The sequence below is a fragment of the Acanthochromis polyacanthus genome, chromosome 3 (genome assembly GCF_021347895.1).
Source record: "Acanthochromis polyacanthus isolate Apoly-LR-REF ecotype Palm Island chromosome 3, KAUST_Apoly_ChrSc, whole genome shotgun sequence".
Lineage (NCBI taxonomy): Eukaryota > Metazoa > Chordata > Actinopteri > Pomacentridae > Acanthochromis > Acanthochromis polyacanthus.
Window position 1 is genome coordinate 580,633 of NC_067115.1, and position 26,591 is coordinate 607,223.

Below are 26,591 nucleotides of genomic sequence, written 5' to 3' on the forward strand. Positions count from 1 at the left end.
GAAGAAGAAAAGGGCTCCTAGTGCGCCTGCGCCTACTGCAGCCTCTAGTCCTGGGGGACAGCCTGGCTCGGGTCGGTCTTGGTTCGGTTCACATGTCCCGGCTGCTGTTCTGGGGGCTCCGGCCGCTCGGCGGTCCGACGGGGCTCCTCCCCACCGCCCCGGGTCGCTCCTTCGGCGGCTCTGTTCCCGAGCTTCCCGCCGCTCAGGTCCGCAGCACCTTCCTGGACTTCTTCCGACAGAAACACGGACACCTGCTGGTTCCGTCCTCCCCGGTCCGGCCCAGAGGGGACCCCAGCCTGCTGTTCGTCAACGCCGGCATGAACCAGGTCAGTGTGGGTCTGCTGGTTCTGGTGGAACCCTCAGAGGTTCTAACTAGGGTTCAGAAATAAAAATAAAGGACACCCACCACGGCTGCTCGGGGCCACAGTTCAGTAAAGTTGGAAAGAGTCAGACTTCCGGCATCAGTAACTCATGAGAAAAGGGTTGTTAAAACATAAACGATTCCTCTTTCCCATCGTTGTAAGGCAGACAATGTGCTACAAGGCCAGTTTTATCAAAAGTAGCTGTCTTTAAAGCTGCAGGAATAACACTGGTGTCTATGGAGCCAGTTGAAGGCTGCAGTGATTCTGGTGACAGTGGATCAGAGTGAGGTTATTGAATATTTGTGTCTCTTCACTAATGCAGCGGTTTTAATTTGCAGACCGTACCTGTTCCCTCCACAGACACCAATGTTATTTCTGCAGCTTGAAAGACAGCTACTTTAGATAAAACTGAGCTTGTAGCACAACATCTGCCTTACAACGATGGGAAAGAGGCATCGTTTATGTTTTGTCAGCCTATATCTAATGAGTTATTGATGCTGGAAGTCTGAATCTGTGAATATCTAAACAACTTTTTTGCACTCGGGGCCACAACCACCCAACAAGTGGTAATATTTAATTTAGAAAAAAAGCATTTAGTCATACTTAAAGCTTTAAGTGCTTTATTAACACAAAACTAAGACTTTTGTATTGTTTTATGATCACAGGTTCTGTCTAAAAAGACGTGGCATCATTTTAAACAGTGAAACCAAACTAATAAATGTAATGACCAACCTGTGTGTAATACTGGATTCTGCACAAACATAAGCAACTGAATGCAGAATACTGGACAAAGAAAGTCTCTACAGATATTTTTCCCATCTAAATCTTAACATTTATTAATTTATTTATGTGTGTAAGCATGTATTTATTGAGTCACTAAAATCCTGTAGAGTCTACGGCCACATCTGTCTGACTATTAGCATCCTCTGGTAAATTCACAACCAGATACTGCAGATGATGAGATGATGATAAACTGTGACCTGCTGGTTGGTTCTCTCTGTTCTCATGTTTCTTACATGTTGATGCTGCCTTACTTCAGTCTATGAGCAACAGAAAACAGTTTGTACCCATTACCAGGGGTTCCACTCACACTCATGTCTGTACAATGAAAACGTTTTTGCTTCTTTGGACGTGGTGGAGTTTCAGGTGTAGACATTTTTAAACGTGCGGGAGCAGCAGCGTCTGTAACCAGCAAACCAGACACAGGACCTGGTAGGACCTGGTAGGACCTGGTCCAGAGAGAAGTCTGAGGTCTATCCGCTGGACCTCACATCGGGTCCTACAAAGATGAAACTGGCTGTCCCTAATATTTTCTGTGTTTTATTTTATTCATTGTATAGTTTTGATGAGCGTGTGACAGACGTGTACGGGACATTTATGAAAATACGCAACAATCGATTCAATATGGGACACAACAATTAATTGACAGATAAAGGACGATTCCGTATTTTAAGGGATGTTGACAGCCCAAGTTCTAACAGACTAAAACACTGAATGTGCAAACCGGTTCTGTTCAGTCAGAACCTCAGAGTGAGTCCAGATGATCACAGGTGAAGGTTCTGATGTTTAACGCATTTAGTGACTCAAATATTAGATTTTTATGCAAAGCGTCTTTGAGTCTTTTGAAAAGCGCTGTACTAATAAAATGTGTTGTTATAAATATTTAGTGAATCATGAAACATCAGACCGTCTCTGAGGTTCTGCTGTGGAGGAACCTCATCAACAGATTCTGGATCAGAACCGTCAGCTGAGCCGTTTGACCCGATTCACAGCAAAACATTACAGCTGATCAGAGCCGGAAAACAATGAGGTCATAAAAATATAAAATATGAAGAGAAGGAAAGAGTTCAGCAGAAACATCGAGAGGTTGAAGTCCATGGTTCCGCCTTTAGAACTTCATGTTCTGTAATGAAACCACTGAACCACTGGAACCAGCCTTTCTTGGATTTATGCTTCTGGAAACAGTGAATATTTGGTTAAACATTCGTATCTTCTCCAAGTTCTCCAGCTGCAGCGTCTGGGTTCTACCTGATGTTCTCCTGGTTCTGATTCCAGTTTAAGCCCATCTTCCTGGGAACGGTGGATCCTCGCAGTCCGATGGCGTCGTACCGCCGCGTGGTCAACAGCCAGAAGTGTGTCCGAGCCGGCGGCAAACACAACGACCTGGACGACGTGGGCAGAGACACCTACCATCACACCTTCTTCGAGATGCTGGGGACCTGGTCCTTCGGAGACTACTTCAAGGTGAGCTCACCTGGCTGCTGTGAGGTGAGGGGGGGTCAGCTGTTGGGCTCAGTGGGCGGAGCTTCAGTCCTGCTGTGTGTGTTCAGGAGGAGGCGTGTCGGATGGCGTGGAGTCTCCTCACAGAGCATTATGGGATACCTGCAGACAGACTCTACGTGTCCTACTTTGGTGGAGACGCAGCGTCAAGACTTCAGTCTGACGAGGAGACCCGACACATCTGGCTGGACATGGGGTAGGTTCACATCTGTCTGCTGGACACCAGGTATCTCCAGTGGGAGGCAGCAGACCTCCAGGTTGACCATCTCTCCTCCTCAGGATTCCTCCTAGTCGCCTCCTGCCGTTTGGCCTGAAGGAGAACTTCTGGGAGATGGGGGATTCGGGCCCCTGTGGACCCTGCACCGAGATCCACTACGACCATGTCGGGGGCCGCGACGCCGCGAGGCTCGTCAACGCCGACAGTCCAGATGTTGTGGAGATCTGGAACCTGGTCTTCATGCAGTACAACAGGTGAGTGCACACCTGGACTGGTTCACCCCAGTTTAGACCACGGTAGGCCAAGTACACCCACCCACCCAGCTGCTCTTCTGATTGGCTGTTTGTTGTCAGGGAGGCGGACCTCAGTCTGCGGCGGCTGCCCCAGTTCAGCGTGGACACTGGGATGGGACTGGAGCGACTGGTGAGCGTCCTGCAGGGCAAGAGGTCCACCTACGACACGGACCTGTTCACCCCGCTGCTGCACGCTGTGCACCAGGTCTGTGTGATGTCACTGTGATGTGTGTGATGTCACTGTGATGTGTGTGATGTCACTGTGATGTGTGTGATGTCACTGTGATGTGTGTGATGTCACTGTGATGTGTGAGATGTCACAGTGATGTCATGGTGATGTGTGTGTGATGTCATGGTGATGTCACGGTGATGTGTGTGATGTCACAGTGATGTGTGTGATGTCACTGTGATGTGTGTGATGTCACTGTGATGTGTGTGATGTCACTGTGATGTGTGTGATGTCACTGTGATGTGTGTGATGTCACTGTGGTGTGTGTGATGTCACTGTGATGTCATGGTGATGTGTGTGTGATGTCATGGTGATGTCACGGTGATGTGTGTGATGTCACAGTGATGTGTGTGATGTCACAGTGATGTGTGTGATGTCACTGTGGTGTGTGTGATGTCACTGTGATGTCATGGTGATGTGTGTGTGATGTCATGGTGATGTCACGGTGATGTGTGTGATGTCACAGTGATGTGTGTGATGTCACTGTGATGTGTGTGATGTGTGTGATGTCACTGTGATGTCATTGTGATGTGTGTGATGTCATTGTGATGTCACGGTGATGTGTGTGATGTCATGGTGATGTGTGTCCTCAGAGGTCCAGGGCGGCTCCGTATGGCGGTCGGACCGGGTCAGAGGACCAGGACCGGGTGGATCTGGCCTACAGAGTCGTGGCCGATCACATCCGGACTTTATCTGTCTGCATTGCTGATGGAGTTCATCCGGGAATGTCCGGAGCCGAGTGAGTCGCCGTCCAATCAGCTTTCAGCGCTGTGACGTCTGCTGGTTCCTGTTTGTTGCTGACTGTACTGTTCTTTACCTGTTTGTTTGTTTGTTTCCAGGCTGGTCCTGCGGAGGATTCTGCGGCGTGCCGTCCGGTTCTGCGTCGAGGTTCTCCAGGCACCTCAGGGAACGCTGGCCAGCCTGGTTCCAACCGTTGCCCACCTGCTGGTAAAATATATTTTCCAGAATCCCCAGCACTCAGTCAGCTCCATCCTGCCAGGCGTGTGCATGAGAAACTCTGGATCAATGACTAGAATCTGCACAGGAAGTATTTTTACTGCTGCTACTTCATTTTGATGGTCATACTTGTGTACTACTGTAGTATTTGTACTCTGTTGGTACTTTTAAAGAGTACTTCCTGCATTGACCACTCAAAGGGGCGGAGCTATGAGCCCTGAACCCTCCTCCAGCCTCTCAAAGACTGACGGATTGAGCGCGTGCAGAAGGGAGCAGTCACATGACTAAGCTGTGTCCTCTGATTGGTTGATCTGTGTCCTGTTGTCAGGGCGACGTGTATCCGGAGCTGCACAAGGAGGCGGACCGGGTGAGTCTCAGAACCAGAACCTCCGTGTGAATCAGAACACCTGAGCAGCAGGTGACCCGGTTTCTCTTCCAGATCGTGGACGTGATCAACGAGAACGAGGCTCAGTTCCTGTGGTCGCTGCAGCAGGGCAGCCGGCTGATCCAGCGCACGCTCACCAGGAAGGACTACAAACATGGAGTCTTCCCTGGTCAGTCCTACCGTTAACAGGAGGTTCTGATCCGACTCACCAGAACCTTAGCCCAGACCTCATGATGCCTCTTTAACTTCTCAATGATCTCTAATAAATAATAGTGTAGTCAGTAACGGGGACTGATGATGGTGGACACAGGCTGGATGATTTACCTGTAAGGTGTTTTATCAGCTTCTTCATGTCTAAGAAACTGAACCACAGCTGTCAGAACCGGGTTTTATCTGTCAGTAATCCTGGTTCTGCTCTGCTGCTGTCAGCCTCCGTGGCCTGGTCTCTGCACCGGGACCTGGGCTTCCCTCTGGACCTGGTAGACCTCATGCTGGAGGACCGGGGCGTCCAGGTGGACCGCCAGGAGCTGGACCGGATCATCGCAGAGAACCACAAGGTTTGTACCGTCAGACAGTCACTGGTTGTCAAGGAGACCTGTGTCTCTGGTGATGTCATCAGTCACCTGTCCTGTGTCTCAGGTGTTGTCGGAGCAGTCGGGTGTTGAGTTGTCGGTGATGCTAGACGTTCTCAGCCTGGCGGAGCTGCAGCGTCTTGGGGTTCCTCACACCGACGACAGTCTGAAGTACGCCTACCGGCTGGAGAAGGACCGCTACGGTACGGCCCCGTCTACCTGCACAGGTAACACACCTGCCATCTGGTCCATTCAGACCGCTGACCCGTGTGTCCCTCCTCCCAGAGTTCCCAGCATGCCGAGCGACGGTCCTGGCGCTGTACGACGGCCAGACGCTGGTGTCGGAGGTTCCTGAGGGGCGGCGCTGTGGAGTCGTCCTGGACCTCACCTGCTTCTACTCGGAGCAGGGCGGACAGTCACATGACCGGGGCTACTTCACCCGCCACGGCCTGCAGGTCAGCTGACACACACCAGGTCAGGGGTCAGCAACCTTTAACACTCAAAGAGCCATTTCGACCCGTTTCCCACAGAAAAGAAAACACCGGGAGCCGCAAAATCCTTTTGGCATTTAAAATGAAGACAACACTGCATGTATCGCTTTTTTACCTCTATACCCTTGTTAATCAGTCGTGATTAATTAATTACAAAGCCTCTAATTAGATAGATTCATTTTTAATTGTGTCCTTCCACTAATATTTATCTTACTTGGTTAATGTCATTTTTGCTCCTGGACCTCATATGTTACATAATGTTAGCTGGAAATCAATATTTTGCGAATGTCTATTTAACTTGTAAAATCTATTTATCTTAAGCTAATAACTTTTCTCCGGTAAGTCGCTGCCCTATTTTCAAAGACAACACTCCTCTGACTCTCTGACCTGCTGCCTGGATGCTGGACATGTTCTTGCAAGCATAGACGTATATATGTCTATGCTTGGGAGTAACGTGTATTACCCTATCAAAGAGTAGATACTGAGCAAGACAATTATCCGTAGTTAACCTCAGTACTCACGAGTACTTTTGACTCAAAGACGTGTCTTTCATGGAGTGGAGCTTTAATATACAGGCTTGACATTCTTAGTACAAAACGATGTGAAACTACAGGCGTTGCTTCTCCATCTTCTCTGCATCAACTTTGCGCTCTCGTGTCCAGGGGAAAACCGCAGCACATCCGGTGGAGTGACACGTCAAAATAAGAGCGGTAATTTCACAATAAAACTCTCTATATTAAAATTTATTGAAACGCGCCTGAAAGGCAGAACAATTTATTTTCCAAAGTTACAGGGAGCCACAACAGAGGGCTGAAAGAGCCGCATGCGGCTCCAGAGCCGCGGGTTGCCGACCCCTGCACCAGGTGCATCATGGGAAAGCTTCTGTTTCCAGGTGACTGCAGGTGTCTCCTTCTCTCAGGACGTGGTGTTCCCGGTGGAGGCGGTGCTGCGGGCCGGAGGGTACGTGGTCCATCAGGTGACCACAGCCGACAGCCTGAAGACCGGGGACCAGGTCCACCTGCACCTGGACCAGGTAAACGCAGAAGCACCAGGTCCAGAACCACCAAAACCAATTTTATTTTTTTTCCCCACATATTCAACCATCTAAAACTGAGATGAACTTGATGTGAAATCTACCTGTCTGTCCAGGTCCACAGGATGTCCTGTATGGTTAAACACACGGCCACTCACCTCCTGAACTTTGCTCTAAAGAAGGTTCTCGGTTCTTCGGTTCAGCAGAGAGGATCTCATGTGTCGGCTGATCGTCTTCGCTTCGACTTCACCGTAAAGGTGACGCACGCTGACCGACGACTAACTGCCAGTCTGAGATGTCATTCAGTGTTCTTCTCCTGCTGGTTCTCAGATGTTCTGTTGTCCTCTCCAGGGTTCTCTGAGCATCTCTCAGCTGCAGCAGGTAGAAAGGTGTGTCAGCGACGTGGTCACAGCCAATCAGATCGTCCACAGCCAGGAGCTTCCTCTGCAGAGAGCCAAGAGCATCCGAGGGCTGAGGACGGTGGATGAGGTGCTGTCTGGTCCTCTCACCTGTCTGTCCACCTGTCTGTCTCCTGGTCTCACCTGTCTGTCCACCTGTCTGTCTCTACAGGTGTACCCTGACCCGGTCCGGGTGGTGTCGGTAGATCTTGCAGCCTCTGAGCTCCTGGACCATCAGACGGACAGAGAGACGTCTGTGGAGCTCTGCTGTGGAACGTGAGTCTGGAACACACCTATCGGCCTATTCACCTGTCCACCTGTCATAATGAGACCGCAGTGAGGTAATCGAGTCATAACTTTAACGGTCTGCATTTGTCTTCAGTCACCTGCTTCGGACCGGAGACATCGAGGACCTGGTGATCGTCTCTGAGAGACAGATGGTGAAAGGAATCAGTCGGGTCGTCGCGGTGACGGGACGGGAGGCAGCAGGGGTCAGTTCCCAACCTCACGTTCTCATTGGACGTTCTAAATGTGGGCGGTTCTTTAACCTCACTGTGCCTTCAGGCCCGGGAGGCCGGTCAGGTTCTATTGCAAGATGTCGACTCTCTGGCAGCCAGACTGGCAGGCTCCGCCCCCTCCAGCCTCGACTCCGCCCAGCAGCTCTCCAAGGAGGTCGGCGTCCTCTCTGACGTAAGCCCGCTACCCAGGATGCACTGCAGCTACTTAAAACAGGTCCCAGTGTTTGACCCTGAGCTGTGTCTGACAGGCGGTAGATAACACCCCCATCCCCCAGTGGCAGCGCAGAGAACTGCAGGCTCGACTCAAAGCTCTGCAGAGGAGCAGCAACACAACTGTCAGGAAACTGGAGACCAGAGAGGTACACACACCTGACACACACCTGTGACTGTAGTCCTGCTGTGTGCTGCTGCTGCTCTGATGCTGTTTTCCCATCATGCTTTGCTCAGGCTGCAGTCAGAGCTCAGGCTCTGCTGGAGAAGAACGGCAGGAAGGAGTTGCTGGTGGACGCTGTGGAGACGGACTCTCTGTCGGTAGGTAGAGCTGCAGGTGAGCTCTAACTCCACGTGTTCCAGACCAGCAGGTGGAAGTAAAACCAGGACGTTTTCACAGAAGCCAACAGGAAGAGGCTCCCCCTGGTGGAACATCCAGGAACTACTGATGTGTTCTGGTTCTGATGTTCCAGGTGGTGATGAAAACGGTGAATCAGCTGAGCTCTGTCACTCCTCTCAGTCACGTGATGCTTCTGGCTCACCAGCAGCATTCTGAGAAGGTCCTGTGTGCCTGTCAGGTTCCCAAGGTAACCACCACTCACCTGTCAGTGACATCACAGGGGGCGGGGTTTGTTGTTTGTTAAGCAGCTTCCAGACAGAAGCACGTTCATTAGCAGGGACAGAGCTAATGTTTGCTAATTAGCACAGGATAAACACGTCTTATCGCTGTTAAAGGACAGAGACGTTTCCCCACTGGACGTTTAGAAGCTGCTCCTGTTTTAATCCACTGAGGAGTGCATTGGTAGTGATGCTAGCTTGCAACATTAGCAACCTGTTAGTGATGCTAGCAGCGATGCTAATTGATTGTTAGGGACATTAGCATCACTGGTGTTAATATTCAGACCCTCCAATAATCCGTACTGTATAAATGAGCCGGTACGTTGTGTACGTTCTACCAGGTACTTTAGTTTACGCATTAATGATCACAATCTTGTACTTTGAAAAGAATTTTAAAAATAAAACCAACATCAGCGTGTTGAAGACGTTGGGTCAGAATTAAATCCAAACATTTATTTATAATGACCGTTCACTGTCTGCAGGACTCTCCGTGGATCACGGCCTCTGATTGGGCGGTGGCGGTGTGTCGTCACCTCGGAGGGAGCGCCGGGGGCTCGGCGCTGGTCGCCAAGGGAACCTGCAGCAGCACTGACATCAACGAGGCCTTAGGTGGGCTGAGCAGTTTGCCCGCCAGAAAACACAGCAATGATGTCATCGACTGTAGACCCCGCCCACAGCAGCAACAGCCTCTTGTGATTGGAGGACAGATCTCAAGTTTCTTTGTTTTAGAAGAAATAAATACTCTGAGAGGTCCTTTGTTCTCTGTATTCTTTTTATTCTCTGAGTCAGTGAGTAGACAAAAGGACCAATCAGAGCAGGGGGGCGGGGCTAAAGAAAAACAGCTGCAGTCATCGCTAGAACCAGGACCAGGAGCAGGTTCTTCAGAGCAGGTTCCTCAGAGCAGCGACACGTTGAGCCACTGCAGGAGAACCAGACAGAACATGTTAGAACTGAAGGATGTTTCTGGAGGTTAAATCCAGTAGAACCTGTTTGTTCTGGTCACAGAGTTCCTGTTGGAACCGTTCAATACAAAAGAACAATTAGAGAACCGATCCTGAAAACGTTCCTGCAGGAAGAACGGTGGCTCAGATTCCATTCAGTGTTCCAGTGAAGCAGCAGGTTCTACTCATTAATACACCTGGAGAACCTAAGGACAACAGGAACATCTCCCTGACGGTTCTCTGATGTTCTTCCAGACTTTTCCTGATCAGGAACCAATCAGAACAGTCTGGGCTGTGGTGGAGCTCCGTACCTCCAGGATGTTGAGTTCCACGGTTCCTGAGTTGTTCTTGTTCAACGTGTTGAACGTGTCTGCAAAGAGAAGAAAGGTCAGAACGAGGAGGTGCAGACAGTGGTCCTCAGGCTGAAGATGATGAAGACTCTTTTACTGCTTTTATGTGTTTTATGCACAATATTGTTTTTATGTGTTTTTGTGCAATACTGGTAGCACAGCTCTGAGTCCAAGACAAATTTCCCCAAGTGGGACAATAAAGTATATTGAATTGACTCACTGAACATCGTCTCCAGACGGACCAGGCAGGACACAAAGTTGTCAAAGTCGATGGTGAGATCTGATTCGCTGTAGCGAGCCACCAGGACCTGATGGAGAGGATTGTTGAGGCTGAAACCTGCAACACACCCAGGAGACCACTAGAAGGTCAGAGAGGGTCCAGAGATGTCACCAACAACCATTTAGTTCTACGGCCCTGACACCACTGAAGGTCCAGTTTGAAGACCATGAACCAAATCTGAGCTTCAAACTGATATTTGATCGGAATCACTTCATTCTACTGGAGCTAATGTTGTCTCCTCACAGTTCAGGAGGTTCTCAGTCATCAGGTCCTGGAGATGGTCGGAGCTTCAGGAGAAACCAGCTGGAGGTTCTGAAGACGTTTCTAGAAATGTCTTCAGAATCTCCAGTTGGTTTCTACCATCTCCTTGTCCTGTAGATGTTCTTCTAATCGGCCAGGCGCTCGCTGACATCGGCCAGGCGCTCGCTGACATCGGCCAGGCGCTCGCTGACATCGGCCAGGCGCTCGCTGACATCGGCCAGGCGCTCGCTAACATAAGCCAGCCGCTCGCTAACATAAGCCAGCCGCTCGCTAACATCAGCCAACCGCTCGCTAACATAAGCCAACCGCTCGCTAACATCAGCCAACCTCTCATGAACATCAGCCAACCGCTCGCTAACATAAGCCAGCCGCTCGCTAACATCGGCCAACCGCTCGCTGACATCGGCCAGGCGCTCGCTGACATCGGCCAGCCGCTCGCTGACATCGGCCAGCCGCTCGCTGACATCGGCCGCCGCTCGCTGACATCGGCCAGGCGCTCGCTGACATCGGCCAGCCGCTCGCTGACATCGGCCAGGCGCTCGCTGACATCGGCCAGGCGCTCGCTGACATCGGCCAGGCGCTCGCTAACATCGGCCAGCCGCTCGCTAACATAAGCCAGCCGCTCGCTAACATCAGCCAACCGCTCGCTAACATAAGCCAGCCGCTCGCTAACATCGGCCAACCGCTCGCTGACATCGGCCAGGCGCTCGCTGACATCGGCCAGCCGCTCGCTGACATCGGCCAACCGCTCGCTGACATCGGCCAGGCGCTCGCTGACATCGGCCAGCCGCTCGCTGACATCGGCCAGCCGCTCGCTGACATCGGCCAGGCGCTCGCTGACATCGGCCAGCCGCTCGCTGACATCGGCCAGGCGCTCGCTGACATCGGCCAGGCGCTCGCTGACATCGGCCAGGCGCTCGCTAACATCGGGCCAGCCGCTCGCTAACATAAGCCAGCCGCTCGCTAACATCAGCCAACCGCTCGCTAACATAAGCCAGCCGCTCGCTAACATAAGCCAGTCCGCTCGCTAACATAAGGCCAGCCGCTCGCTGACATCGGGCCAGCCGCTCGCTGACATCGGCCAGGCGCTCGCTGACATCGGCCAGCGCTCGCTAACATAAGCCAACCGCTCGCTGACATCAGCCAACCGCTCGCTAACATAAGCCAGCCGCTCGCTAACATCGGCCAACCGCTCGCTGACATCGGCCAGCCGCTCGCTGACATCGGCCAGCCGCTCGCTGACATCGGCCAGGCGCTCGGCTGACATCGGCCAGGCGCTCGCTACATTCGGCCAGCCGCTCGCTGACATCGGCCAGGCGCTCGCTGACATCGGCCAGGCGCTCGCTGACATCGGCCAGGCGCTCGCTGACATCGGCCAGGCGCTCGCTGACATCGGCCAGCCGCTCGCTGACATCAGGCCAGGGCGCTCGCTGACATCGGCCAGCCCGCTCGCTGACATCGGCCAGGCGCTCGCTGACAGTCGGCCAGGCGCTCGCTGACAATCGGCCAACCGCTCGCTAACATAAGCCAACCTCTCATGAACATCAGCCAACCGCTCGCTAACATAAGCCAGCCGCTCGCTAACATCAGCCAACCGCTCGCTAACATAAGCCAACCGCTCGCTAACATCAGCCAACCTCTCATGAACATCAGCCAATCCGCTCGCTAACATAAGGCCAGCCGTCGCTAACATCAGCCAACCGCTCGCTAACATAAGCCAACCGCTCGCTAACATCAGCCAACCGCTCGCTAACATAAGCCAGCCGCTCGCTAACATAAGCCAGCCGCTCGCTAACATAAGCCAGCCGCTCGCTAACATAAGCCAGCCGCTCACTAACATCAGCCAGCCGCTCGCTAACATAAGCCAACCTGTCATGGAACATCAGCCAGGCGCTCGCTAACATAAGCCAACAGCTCAACTAAATCAGCTAGCTGCTCTGCTAATGTGGTAAACTACTTCTGCAATGCTGGTGTAGCTTAGCTTGCTACACTTAGCTCATTTAATGTAGAGGAGCTGTTAGCTTAGCACCAAGCAACTGGACCAGCAGATGAAACATCTCAAAGTCTCACAGCTTCCTCCACAGCAGACCTCATCTCTGTAGAACTCATCGTCCCAGAATTATCCACATCTCTGTCCCGGTAGATTTTCTGTCAACAGATATTAAACAGAATAAACTGAAAAATTAGTTGATTTGTTTATGGATATTTATTATTATTATTTATTCTCCGAGTGTCCCTGGTCCCAGAGCTGGATGCTTCAGATCTGCGGTCGATGTTCCACCAGCTGGTCCAGTCTCCACCATGTCCACTGTGGGATGCTGCTACTGACCTTCCACCAGCCCTCTGCTTCCGATTCCCTTTTCCACGAGTCAACTCTGCATCGCCTTCAATATACTGTTATGCTAACTTACATACTGTTTGAATTTTACTGCTAGCTATATAAGGGAGTATGTTTAATGTCAGAGCCGTACATCATAAGAGTAAACTATGAGTCAAGTTTTCAATGTTAGCTTATACTTTGTCTGTGTCACATATCCTGTCATGCATGTATTCAAATGTGTGTTGTGTTTTCCTTGCTTTCTCACCCCTCCCTCTTCTCCCATCCCTCCCCCTTGCCCTCTTCTGTCCTTCTCAACCGCCCGGCCAGCAGGCAGATGGGTCCCCCCTATTTAGAGCCGGGGTTCTGCTCGAGGTTTCTTCCCTGTTAAAGGGTGTTTTTCCTTGCCACTGTCGCCTTTGGGCTTGCTCTGGGGGGTCAGGCATATGGGTTCTGTAAAGCGTCTTGAGACGCATTTGACTGTAATTGACGCTATATAAATAAATTGAATTGAATTGAATTGAATTGAATTATTATTATTAAACATGAATATTTAGTGGACTTATGCACAAGAGCTCACCAGGTAGTTCTCAATTTTGGTCCACAGCACTTTGAAACTTCCACCAGCCCAGCTTACCGCTGCCGTCTTTCTGCACAGCAGCTCAGGAGCTTACAGACTGTCACAATAAGAGTCCTAAAGTTTCAAAATAAAAGCTCCACTGCTAGCTGTGAAGAGAAGTGTGGCACTTTCTGCAGAGGAAGGATACGTCCAGCAGGTTGACCATGTTACGGCAGGTTGAGATGCTGAACCCGCTGGTCTTGATGTCAGATCCTGGTAGAGAGACGAAGGTAAACAGGTGAGCTGGGTGAACAGGTGGAGAAGGTAAACAGGTGAGTGGTGCTCACAGACTGATGTTCAAATGGTGGTTCTTACGTTTCATCACCACCTTGTCGAGGATCTTCTTCAACTCAAAGGCGCTGATCTCACAGTCCTGCAGCGACAAACAGTCAGTGTGACCTTCAGGTGTTTACATGCAGCTGCTCTGTGATTGACTCACCCCTCCTGCCAGCTGTCCAAACAGACCCCTGAACCGGTCGTCCACGTCGTCCTCGTCGATCTCGATCTGCAGGTTAAAATCAGGTCAGAAAAACTAAAGTTCTCCTAAAGTTCCTCTAAAGTTTTTCTAAAGCTCCCCTAAAGTTCCTCTGAAGCCCTTTTAAAATTCCCTAAAGTTCTTCTAAAGTTTAGACTGGTTTTGAACTGGTTTTGAATTGGTTCTGACTGGTTCTGGGTGGATACAGCAGAGACCCAGAAAAACACACAAAGTTAAAGAGATGAAAGGAAGAAGTTGACGGTTCCCCATCAGCGTGTTCTGGTTCTCAGCGGTCCTTCTGGTTCTCAGTGGTTCTTCTGGAACTTTATTGTGGTTCCTGTAGATGTTTCTTCACCTCTACCTGGCCGATGGTGAGTTTCTGTCAGCTGGTCAAACTTTGGACTCACCTTCTCCACTCGGGACTCAATGGGGTCGTCCAGCTCTCTGCAGGAACAAACAGCAGTCGTCTTATTAAAAGGTTTTAACAATGGATGGACTTTCTCAGTGGAGCTGAGGAGACCCATCCGGTGCTGAGAAGATAAGCCCAGCAGCTGCAGTTTGCTGCTGTGATCAGACCTACTGGAAGTCGGCCTGCTTCTCGGTGAACACTCGGACACAGAAGTCTCCGTCCTTGTGGGGCTCGAAGGTGGACGGGACCAGCAGGTACTCTCCAGGAGGCAGCGTCAGGCGGCTGCAGACCTCTCGCAGGTTGATGAAGGTCTCGGACCGAGCGGCCGAGGAGTGGCGCAGGAAGAAGTTCCGGTTCAGGTGGACGTTCCTCTGACCGGGAGAACTGACAGACAGACGCAGTTAGTTTCAGATCCGACAATTAGAAATCACGGTTCAGCAGCAGGTTCTCCTCCTACCTCCTCAGGAACCTGCAAGACAAGGATCAGGGTTCAGAAGAACTCCACCAAAGACCAAGACAAAGGAGAGGTTCTCTTTAACAGAACCAGGCGGATCGAAGGCTGGAAACCTGCCAGAAACCTCTGAGGAACCTTCAATCCTCCTCACTCGTAGATGGCGAAGCCAACCGTGTGCATGTCCTGGCCCATCTTCCTCATCCGTCTGCGATTCTTCTGGATCAGTCCCACCACAAAGGTGCAACCCGCTCTCCTTCATCCAGGTCATCGTCCTCCTCCTCCAGCCGGATCTTGAACTGAGGGTTGGTCCAGAATGTGTCTGTGGACCAGAGAGAACATTGGCCAGCCGGTTGGAGGATTCAATGTGTAAAAATCTTGTTATTAGCTGCTAACGCTAACTGGCACTCACTGGGTAGCTAGCATTAGTAGCGCCCTCTGCTGGATGATAATGCTAACTAGCACTCACTGGGGTAGTTCCTGCAGCATCCAGCGGTGGATGCTGGTGCTAACTAGATGCTAACTCACTGGGGTAGTTCCTGCAGCCTCCAGAGGTGGATGCTAATGCTAAGTCGCTGCTAACTCAGTGGGGTAGATCCTGCAGTCTCCAGAGCTGGATGCTAATGCTAACTAGCTGTTAACTCACTGGGGCAGTTCCTGCAGCCTCCAGTGGTGGATGCTAATCCTAAGTAGCTGCTGACTCAGTGGGGTAGCCTCCAGCGGTGGATGCTAATGCTAAAACTAACTAGCTGCTAACTCAGTGGGGTAGTTCCTGTAGCTCCAGCGGTGGATACTAATGCTAAGTAGCAGCTAACTCACTGTGGTAGTTCCTGCAGCCTCCAGCGGTGGATGCTAATGCTAACTAGCTGCTAACTCACTGGGATAGTTTCTGCAGCCTCCAGCGGTGGATGCTAATGCTAACTAGCTGCTAACTCACTGGGCAGTTCCTGCAGCCTCCAGTGGTGGATGCTAATGCTAAGTAGCTGCTAACTCAGTGGGGTAGATCCTGTAGCCTCCAGCGGTGGATGCTAATGCTAAAGCTAACTAGCTTCTAAGTCACTGTGGTAGTTCCTGCAGCCTCCAGCGGTGGATGCTAGTGCTAACTCAGTGGGGTAGTTCCTGCAGCCTCCAGCGGTGGATGCTAATGCTAACTAGCTGATAACTCACTGGGATAGTTCCTGCAGCCTCCAGAGCTGGATGCTAATGCTAACTAGCTGTTAACTCACTGGGGCAGTTCCTGCAGCCTCTAGTGGTGGATGCTAATCCTAAGTAGCTGCTGACTCAGTGGGGTAGCCTCCAGCGGTGGATGCTAATGCTAACTAGCTGCTAACTCACTGGGGCAGTTCCTGCAGCCTCCAGCGGTGGATGCTAATGCTAAGTAGCAGCTAACTCACTGTGGTAGTTCCTGCAGCCTCCAGCTGTGGATGCTAATGCTAACTAGCTGCTAACTCACTGGGGCAGTTCCTGCAGCCTCCAGTGGTGGATGCTAATGCTAAGTCGCTTCTAACTCAGTGGGGTAGATCCTGTAGCCTCCAGCGGTGGATGCTAATGCTAACTAGCTGATAACTCACTGGGATAGTTCCTGCAGCCTCCAGCGGTGGATGCTAGTGCTAACTAGCTGCTAACTCACTGGGGTAGTTCCTGCAGCCTCCAGCGGTGGAGCCTCTCCTCCAGCTACGTCGAACTTGGACAGAGCCCCACTTGGGAGAAGTTGTTGTCGGTCAGGCGTCGGGTGTCAGGTTGCCGATCTCCAGACGGGAATAGTGACGCAGGAAGTCGCTGAAGGACTCCTGGCAGACACGGCCGAGGGTTACTCGCCTGCCACACTGGGGAGTGGCTCAGGTGCGCAGGTGAAGCAGGTGAGGTCTTACCAGAACTCTCCATGCCTCGGAGCGGTGGCTGAAGACGCTCCCTGTCCTCGTCGCTGATGTAGCGCCACTCGCTGGAAGCTGCAGAAAACAGCAGTTAGCCAAACACAGACTACAACCTCCCATGATGCTCGGAGTGGACACTCAGACTGACTAACTGGAGGGTTAATGATGACATCACACATGAAGCATCTGAACATACATGTTTCATGAGAGAAAAATAATCAATAACTGCTTATTATTGATATTTTAGTGTTAATATTTGAGTTATTGATTGCTGATATCAGGTAATTGATTATTAATATCAGGTTATTGATTGTTGTTTTCCATTTTCTGGTTTTCTTTCTATATATTTAATAATCTTCTCACTTGTCGCTCCACGCTCCGGTCCACTCCACCTGCCCCAGGGGTTCCTGACTCGGATCAGCTTCTGCATGTCGCCACTGTATTCCACCTGCAGCCAATCAGATACAGTTACACCTGACTCACCTGCGGCTTGTGTTAATCAGTGAAAATCAAAACAGGTGTTCTTTTTAAGTTTGACTGAATCGTTTCTGATTCTCTGATTTATTTCTGCTAAGACTCATGGGAACTGTAGTGTGTGAGGGGCGGGCTTGTTGGTGGGCGTGTCCTCACCTGAAGCCTGCACCTGTCAGCGAGTAGGCGTGGCCTTTCACCAGCTTCTGACGGGTCACCGCCTCCGAGTCGGCTGAGCTGGTGATCTTGGAAACGGTTTAAACAAGTCAGAGTCTGGATGGAGGGTTCTGGTGGTTCTGTCGGTTCTGTCTGGGTTGTGTTAGTTCTGTCAGCGGTTCTGTTAGTTCTCTCTAAGGGGTCTGTGTGTGTCTTTACGTCGATAGAGCAGCCCATCAGCGACCCGCGGTCCAGGGCCTTCCTGGATGATGTTAAACAGATGTGGGTTCCGTTTCTGCAGTCGTGGACCTCAGCGATCCCTCCAGTAAAGTCCTCGAAGCCCTCAGTGGTGGAACCTCCGGACAGAGCCTCATAGCATCCATTCAACCTGCAGAGAACCGACAGACTTACACTGAGCAGAACCCACAGAACAGAACCCACAGATGAGAACATGTTCTGCTGAGGAGGTTCTTACTTGGCGTAGGCCTTCTCCAGCAGGGCACTCCAGAACTCCCGGCCTCCGCCGAGTGGACGAACATCAGCTCTCCGTCTTTAACTGGCAGCTGGGTCGTCGATCACCACGTCACCCACTCACCAAACTGCCAGAACTACAGACAGACAGGCGCTGTGATTGCTGAGAACGCAGCGCTCTGATTGGATAGCTCTGGTTCCATCTGTTTCTACCTGGAAGTGGAAGATGCCGACAGTACTCTCCATCCTGAAGCTCTGTCCATGTGGAACCACTCGAGCCAGAACCTCTTGGTTCAGCGTCAGAGAAGCGATGGCAGCGAGCAGCCCAGCAGTCACCTGGACAGGGGGTGGGGCTTTAGGTCAGGTAAGGAAATGGTGCAGAGAACCAATTATCTTTGTTTCCTGTGGAACATCTGCTGGACTAAAACTATTCACCAGAAACTAACCTTCACCTGCAGACCTCCTGAACCTGCAGAACCTCCTGAACCTGCAGAACACTCCTGAATCTGCAGAACCTCCTGAACCTGTAGAACCCTCCTGAACTTGCAGAACTCCTGAACCTGCAGAACCTACTGAACCTGCAGACCTCCTGAATCTGCAGAACCTCCTGAACTTGCAGAACCTCCTGAACCTGCAGAAACCCTCCTGAATCTGTAGAACCCTCCTGAATCTGCAGAACCTCCTGAACCTGCAGAACCTCCTGAATCTGTAGAACCTCCTGAATCTGTAGAACCTCCTGAACTTTGCAGAACCTCCTGAACCTGCAGAACCTCCTGTTGAAGTCTTTTCTTCCATGACCCGTTAGCCTTCTCGGCTGCTAACAGCTAGCTAATAGTTGTGTTGTTACTTCTGGTTGAAGCTGCTTCTCTCTCAGAGGATCTGAGGTTTCTTCATGTTACCTGCTGTGGTCAACCAATCAGAGCCGAGGGGGAGGAGCTAAAACAGAGTGATGCGTTCAGAGAGTTTCAGGTTGAGCTGCAGGCAGTGTTCCTCAGAGAGACTGAAATAAAAGCAGCAGAACCACAGAACAGAGGAGCAGGTTGTTGGAGATCATCCAGCATGGAGGAACATCTACAGATGATGAGCAGGAGCAGAGATCCTAAACATGGAGATGGAAGAACATCTACAGGAGGAGGAGCTTCAGGAAAAGCAGCCGGTTCCTCCTGAAGCTCCTCTGGTCTCCAGGACCTGAGAGAACTTCGAAGTGTTTCCAGGACGATCTTTCTGTTCTCAGTTTTGAATGTTCCCTTCAGTTTGAGAAACCTTCCTGAATTTTTACCGTCTAAGCCCTTTAAGCTGCAGTCAATTCTATCCATTTTCAGTACAAAAAAATCGCTAATATTCCTATTTGTAAATAAAAACATAGACGAGAATACAGGGAATATTGGACACGCATTGCGAGGTGCATTTCCTCGAAAACGACCTATTCGTGGATTTTATACCGACTTCAAGACATGTTTTGGACAAAATATTTTACTGGCTTGTGTCGTCTGGATGTCCAAGGTTGGATTATGGCCGTTTTTTGTGGAATATTTTCATCTGTGTAATAATGAACCCGGAAATGTGAGTCGCGCTGTGTGCGTTGAAGCCGTGAATAGAGAACGGATGGATGGATATTCGTTGTTTGTCTGACAAATGTGTTTTTCTCACCTGCTGTGGTAATCACATCTGAAAGTGGTTTATACCGGCGGATTCATGAGAATCTAAGCTTTCCATCGGCGTATAGTGTTTGTATAATCGCGTTTGCAGCTTCAGGCATTTAAGGAAATGCTTATGCAGATCTCAAAGTGTTCCGCTTGCCGGACGGTGAAGCTTAACGGGTTTTAAACATCCAAACCCAGATTTAGGTTGAAAAAAACGGCTCGTGTTTAAATGATTTATATTTTTGGATAATTAGTAGAAAAGTTAAAACATTTGTAGTTTTTGGTACTTTTAAACGGGCTGCACAGTGGAATAGTGGTTAGCACTTTCGCCTTGCAGCAAGAAGATCCCCGGTTCAAATCCCCTGGCCTGGGATCTTTCTGCATGGAGTTTGCATGTTCTCCCTGTGCATGCGTGGGTTTTCTCCGGGTACTCCGGCTTCCTCCCACAGTCCAAAAACATGCTGAGGTTAATGGTTACTCTAAATTGTCCGTAGGTGTGAATGTGAGTGTGATTGTGTGTCTGTATGTAGCCCTGTGACAGACTGGTGACCTGTCCAGGGTGTCCCCTGCCTTCACCTGAGTCAGCTGGGATAGACTCCAGCACCCCCCATGACCCTAGTGAGGATAAAGCGGTGTATAGAGGATGGATGGATGGTACTTTTAAACAATATTTTTCTCATGTTTTGTTCAGATTGTTTTATTTTATTTTCATACATTTTGCATTTTTATTCATATTTTGTTGACATTGCTAAGATTTGTTCATATTTTTTTGCATTTTTTAGACACTTCACATATTTTTTTAAAGCTTTTTAATAATCATTTTCAAGATATTTTTAGGAATTTCAAAGATATTTGAAATTATCAGACTTTTTTTAAAAATATTTTATCTGTACCTTCGGACATTTTTTCACATTTTTCATTGTGATGTTATTTATTATTTATTTATTTTATTTATTTACTTTTATTTAATTAATTACCTTTCATTTCTTTATTCATATTGTTTATTGATGTGTCCAACATGTTCTTCAGGGCAGTGAGAAGGTGTCTGATTTTTTTAAGTTTATCTTTATTTATTTTATTTTATTTTTATTTTTATTTATTGATGTATCCAACGTGTTCCTGTGGGCAGTGAGAAGGTGTTTTCAGAATGTTTTCAGGCTGTCTTGTGGAGAAAACCAGAATCTTCTCAGTAAAAACTTCCATATGTTGTGGAATATTTCAGGCACACTGAAGGAGACGTGAACAGACTGAAGCTCATTTGCGTATCTGAAGCTGGAACAGGTTCTCTCTGACGTCTGCAGCTTCACTTCCTGTTACCAGAAGTAGCTCTGCCTTCTGATTGGCTGCAGCCCCTCAGGTGTCTCCCTCCGTTACCATAGAAACCATTTCAGCCACCGCCCGTCGCCGTGTTTACGATTTCTGTTGACAAGACGACACACGCTTTGCCTGAACACACAAACCTCACCTGTCCACAGGTGAACACGCCCAGCAGGTGGAATTTTCCAGCTCAGGTGTGTCTCCTAACTGTCACGGATCAGCTGACTGTTGGTTTCTGTTGTTGTGTGACTGCTGGATGCTGCTTCTCTGTTCTCTGTTTCTGAGCCGTGACACGCTTATTTTATTGCTTTTCCTCTCATATTCATTTCTCACAAGTTTTGGAACATTTAGATTCTTTTTTTTCAACACTTCTGCAGATTTATGGCATTTTAGACGGTCGTTTTTCACAAATTTCTGTCATTTTGAACAAATTATGAGTCCTTTTCAATAGTTTTAAACACTTGCTGACAGGTTTAATACATTTTAAACCATTTCTGAGTCCTATCCAGTGAGTTTGTGTAATTTTCAGACAGTTTTTGAATCATTTTTGACCATTTTACACAGAATTTACACAAGTTTGTGTCATTTTGAACATGAACAACTCCAGCTGTAGAAAGATGTTTCACCATGCTGAATGGATCTCCACTATCTTTTAAACAACTCATTTTAGACTGTTATGGGGTCATTTTATGGAAGTTCCTGTGATTTCAGACAGCTTTTAAGACACTTTTGCACTTTTCTGCACAAGTTTCAGCTATTTTGGACACGTTTAGAGTCAGAGCTGTTGCTCCATGCTTCACTCTCAGTAAAATCACACCAAACTGCCCAAAATGACCCAAAACTTCTTCAAAATCTATCAAAACTCATGCAGAATTACCTGAACCTAGTTTAAAATGACCCAACATGAGTTCAGAATGTTCATTTTAGACTAATTCTGTATGATTATAGATGTTCTGAAGAACTTTTAGTCCACATCTAAGTTTGAGTTCTGACTGAATGTTCCCTCAGGAACCAGTTCTCAGAGCTCAGTAGGTGGAAACGGTCTGACGGCTCAACGTTCTCACCCAGAGCTCCTTGACAGATGTCGGTCCTTGTCGCCCCGGAAACGATGAACTCTGGAGAACAGGTCAGCTCCTGGAGACAGACAGCAACAGACAGACAGCAACAGACACACAGCAACAGACACAGCAACAGACACGCAGCAACAGACAGCAGCAACAGACACGCAGCAACAGACACGCAGCAACAGACAGACAGACAGCAACAGACGCGCAGCAACAGACGCGCAGCAACAGACGCGCAGCAACAGACACGCAGCAACAGATAGACAGACAGCAACAGACAGACAGCAACAGACAGCAACAGACACGCAGCAACAGACACGCAGCAACAGACACGCAGCAACAGATAGACAGACAGCAACAGACAGACAGCAACAGACAGACAGCAACAGACAGACAGCAACAGACACACAGCAACAGACAGCAGCAACAGACAGCAGCAACAGACACGCAGCAACAGACACGCAGCAACAGACATGCAGCAACAGACACGCAGCAACAGACATGCAGCAACAGACACACAGCAACAGACACACAGCAACAGACAGACAGCAACAGATAGACAACAGATAGACAGCAACAGACACGCAGCAACAGACATGCAGCAACAGACACACAGCAACAGACACGCAGCAACAGACACGCAGCAACAGACACACAGCAACAGACAGACAGCAACAGACAGACAGCAACAGACAGACAGCAACAGACAGACAGCAACAGACACACAGCAACAGACAGACAGCAACAGATAGACAGACAGCAACAGACAGACAGCAACAGACAACAGCAACAGACACGCAGCAACACGCAGCAACAGACACGCAGCAACAGACACGCAGCAACAGACACGCAGCAACAGAGACAGACAGCAACAGACAGACAGCAACAGACAGCAGCAACAGACAGACAGACAGCAACAGACAGACAGCAACAGACAGACAGCACAGCAACAGACGCGCAGCAACAGACGCGCAGCAACAGACAGACAGCAACAGACGCAGCAACAGACAGACAGCAACAGACACACAGCAACAGACACACAGCAACAGACAGACAGCAACAGACGCGCAGCAACAGACGCGCAGCAACAGACGGCAGCAACAGACGGCAGCAACAGACGCGCAGCAACAGACGCGCAGCAACAGACGCGCAGCAACAGACAGACAGCAACAGACAGACAGCAACAGACGCACAGCAACAGACGCACAGCAACAGACACACAGCAACAGACACAGCAACAGACACACAGCAACAGACAGACAGCAACAGACAGACAGCAACAGACAGACAGCAACAGACGCGCAGCAACAGATAGACGCACAGCAACAGATAGACACACAGCAACAGACACACAGCAACAGACACACAGCAACAGACACAGCAACAGACAGGCAGCAACAGACGCGCAGCAACAGACGCGCAGCAACAGACGCGCAGCAACAGACAGACAGACAGCAACAGACACACAGCAACAGACACAGCAACAGACAGACAGCAACAGACAGACAGACAGCAACAGACACACAGCAACAGACACAGCAACAGACAGACAGCAACAGACAGACAGCAACAGACGCGCAGCAACAGACACACAGCAACAGACGCACAGCAACAGATAGACAGACAGCAACAGACACAGCAACAGACACACAGGAACAGACGCGCAGCAACAGACGCGCAGCAACAGACACGCAGCAACAGACAGACAGCAACAGACAGACAGCAACAGAGACAGACAGCAACAGACAGGCAGCAACAGACAGACAGCAACAGACAGAGCAACAGACGCGCAGCAACAGACACGCAGCAACAGACACACAGCAACAGACACACAGCCAGCAACAGACAGGCAGCAACAGACACACAGCAACAGACAGACAGCAACAGACAGGCAGCAACAGACACACAGCAACAGACACACAGCCAGCAACAGACAGGCAGCAACAGACACACAGCAACAGACAGACAGCAACAGACAGACAGCAACAGACGCGCAGCAACAGACAGACAGCAACAGACAGACAGCAACAGACGCGCAGCAACAGACACGCAGCAACAGACATGAAGCAACAGACACACAGCAACAGACAGAGATCAAGGTCAACCTTCGCTGATGGTTTCAGGTTCTCCTGAAGAACGTGGAGGTGATCCTCCTTCATTTTTCCATTTACAAGCATGATGCTGCCACCTCCATGCTTGGTGGTAGGTTTGGTGTTCTTGGGGTTAAAGGCTTCACTCTTTTTAACCAAAAAAACAAAACTCTTGAATGTTTTAGTGACTGGAAAGTGGAGAACCAGCACATCAACATGAACAAGAACATAAAACAAAAAGAAACAGTCCTTAAAATTCAGATGTTTACGACAAAACAACAAAAACAATACACAAACACTGAGATGATAAAAGTTTCGTTATCTGATCTCAGGTGCAGCCTGATCACACAAAGCAAACATCCCAGAATCTCTAGAACTTTATCTGTAGTACATTATCTCTACATTAGAAGGGATCTCCCGATTGAGGGCGGATGTTTTCTGATTCTGTCTGAAAGCTAATATACCCGGCATTATTCCTTACCCATGTCATACAAAATGATAAAAGCGATTGACTGCATAAACTTCAAATTTATATGGAGAAACAAATATCATTATTTAAGCAAAGACGATATGATTAAATCCTTTGAAGAAGGGGGAGGAGGCACTATTGATTTTGACAATATGAATGGTACATTGAAACTTAATTGGCTAAGGTCCTGGCTTAACAATATTCAGTCCGTTTGGTATTATATTCCAAACTTAATCTTTCATCAACTGGGAGGAATTCATTTGGTGTTAAAGGGTTAGGGTTAGGGATTTTTGTTCCCTCAAATTTACCAACAAATGTTTAAGAAATTCTTTGCTGAATACCTGTTTTCCTAATCCAGTAAGAAGAAATTATATTTTAAGAGATTTCAAAAGAGAAGAAATAATAAAGATAAGAAGAAAATATCTCTTTTTCCCAATTCCGTTTAAGGCAAAAGAAATTCAATTTAAAATCCTAAACAATATTTACCCCTCAAAAGAATTTCTTAAACATAAGTTTAAAATAGACACTGGCAATTGTATATTCTGTAACACTGGAAGTGAAGATTTGGAACATGTTTTTTTTTCTTGTCATATAATTCAAGTTTTTGGCAAAATTTTAAGACTTGGCTTTACTCCGAGGGGATACAGATTCCTTTTTAAACGTTTAAAGAAATTAAATTTGGAATTAATTTGAAAGATAAAAAGGCAGATAATGGTGTAAACAATTTATTAATCCTGTAAATGGTAAATGGACTTGCTCTTATATAGCGCTTTTCTACTCATCAGAGTACTCAAAGCGCTTTCACAACAATTGCTCCCATTCACCCAGACACACACTAATGTGCAGGTTGCTAATCAGTCAGTATACATTCATACACCAGTGGAACAGTCACTGGTAGGCAATTCGGGGTTCAGAATCTTGCCCAAGGAAACTTCGGCATGCAGCACATGACTAGGCGAGAGCGGGAATCGAACCGCCGACCCTTCGATCATTGGACGACCCACCTGATCCACAGCCGCCCCGTGCAAACATTTTATTCATAAATGCAGATTTTTTAAAACCAAGTCATTCACTGGAGGAATGAGCTCAGTCTTTTTGCCAAATCTTTGAAAGTAATTGAACAAAAACAAGCATATTCTCTTGAAGATTTTTCTCGAAATTTGGCTTGGTATAATTCCCCAGTTGTGGTTTCTTTTTTGTTTTACTTTATTTCAATTTATTATTATTATCATTACCTCATTTTTTGACTATCAATAACTTGACGGCTGTGATTCCAATGTTAACGGTGTCTTAATGTTGTTTTTGAAATGTGCAATAAAAATAATAGTACAGACAGCGGTCTGTGTCTGATCAGGTTTATCTTTGGTTCTGCTTCACTTTAAGATGAGCTCCGCTGCGTGAGAAGAGCTTCAAAGTTTCAGACTGTACTGTTTCAAAGTAAGACAAAAGTCTGACCACCAGTTTTCTGACAGCCTGGACTGAGAAGGTAAACACTGTCTTGGCTGTCAGCTGTCTTCTCAGAAATGTGTCAAGTGGATGAAGAATACCACGATCAGCTGGAGCGAACTGATGTTCCCAGGTAGGGTGATATAGTACCAGGTTGGTTAAAGATCAGTCAGTCAGTTTTGAGAGATGATTTTGAACCACTAAACATTAAAGCGTTATCACACAGGAGTGTGTTCACTTCTGTTGTGAACTGTAAAAAAAAATAAATCAGTCTGAAAGCTGAGATAAGTTAAAGTTTAAACTGACAGTTTTTCTAATGGACTCTGGTGTCTCTGGACCAGAACCTTGCACCGTCCACACCAGACTGTTAGAAAAAAACATCTTTTTCAGAAACACTGACCGTCGGTCTCTTCCACTGGACCTCTCTGATCTTGTAGGACCCGGGGCCCAGCTCGTTGAAGCCCAGAGAGGAGTCCGTCGGCGGAACTTGTCGTCATGGAACAGAGAGCCCGACTCGAAGCAGTGCTGCCGCAAAGCCTCGTAGTCCTGGTTCAGGTACCGGACCGCCTGGCTGTTGGAGCCGACGCCCCGGTTCTTCTCCCGGCGGTGCTGCAGGGTGGCGGCGATGCCCGACATGCTGGTCTGGAGGGTCCTGGAGAGTCCTGGAGAGTCCTAGAAAGTTTGTGAGTTTCACAGAGGATGTGTGTCTGCTCGGGCTGCAGGTGAGCTGTCAGGTGAGGCGGGTCGCTCTGGATCACTACTCAAGATGCTGAGTGAAGCTTCCTCTGACTCCTTCACAATGAAAGCCTGTTTTAGTTCAGTTTCCACAGAAGTTTTAAAAGTATTTTATTCAGATTAAATTCAGAGATGCTCCTCTCCTCCAGACTATAATCCTTCTGGTTTTATTCTAAACCGTTTCTGTAG

The 26,591-nt window shown here is 48.9% G+C and overlaps 1 protein-coding gene, 1 long non-coding RNA gene and 1 pseudogene across 3 annotated transcripts; 1 reads left to right on the forward strand and 2 right to left on the reverse strand.

Annotated features, from left to right (window-relative positions):
• aars2 (alanyl-tRNA synthetase 2, mitochondrial (putative)) lies at window positions 1-9,316 on the forward strand. Its single transcript, XM_022220014.2, is given in 23 exon segments — window positions 1-326; window positions 2,418-2,606; window positions 2,693-2,838; window positions 2,922-3,113; window positions 3,213-3,357; window positions 3,975-4,120; window positions 4,221-4,329; window positions 4,667-4,705; window positions 4,778-4,892; window positions 5,153-5,280; window positions 5,363-5,498; window positions 5,581-5,750; window positions 6,706-6,819; window positions 6,936-7,076; window positions 7,171-7,308; window positions 7,390-7,493; window positions 7,600-7,708; window positions 7,782-7,907; window positions 7,984-8,094; window positions 8,183-8,266; window positions 8,419-8,532; window positions 9,046-9,166; window positions 9,169-9,316. Coding segments are annotated over 23 exon segments (2,955 nt in total). The 5' UTR covers window positions 1-92; the 3' UTR covers window positions 9,213-9,316.
• Window positions 9,315-26,591, reverse strand: LOC110969838 (calpain-2 catalytic subunit-like; annotated as a pseudogene).
• On the reverse strand, window positions 10,618-12,262 carry LOC127533414 (uncharacterized). Of its 2 annotated transcripts, none has more exons than XR_007941166.1 (3): window positions 12,139-12,262; window positions 11,928-12,032; window positions 10,618-10,722 (listed from the first exon to the last, which is right to left on the reverse strand). It is a non-coding gene; the product is annotated as an uncharacterized LOC127533414 (long non-coding RNA). The 2 variants fall into 2 exon arrangements; XR_007941167.1 differs by having other exon boundaries at window positions 12,097-12,219.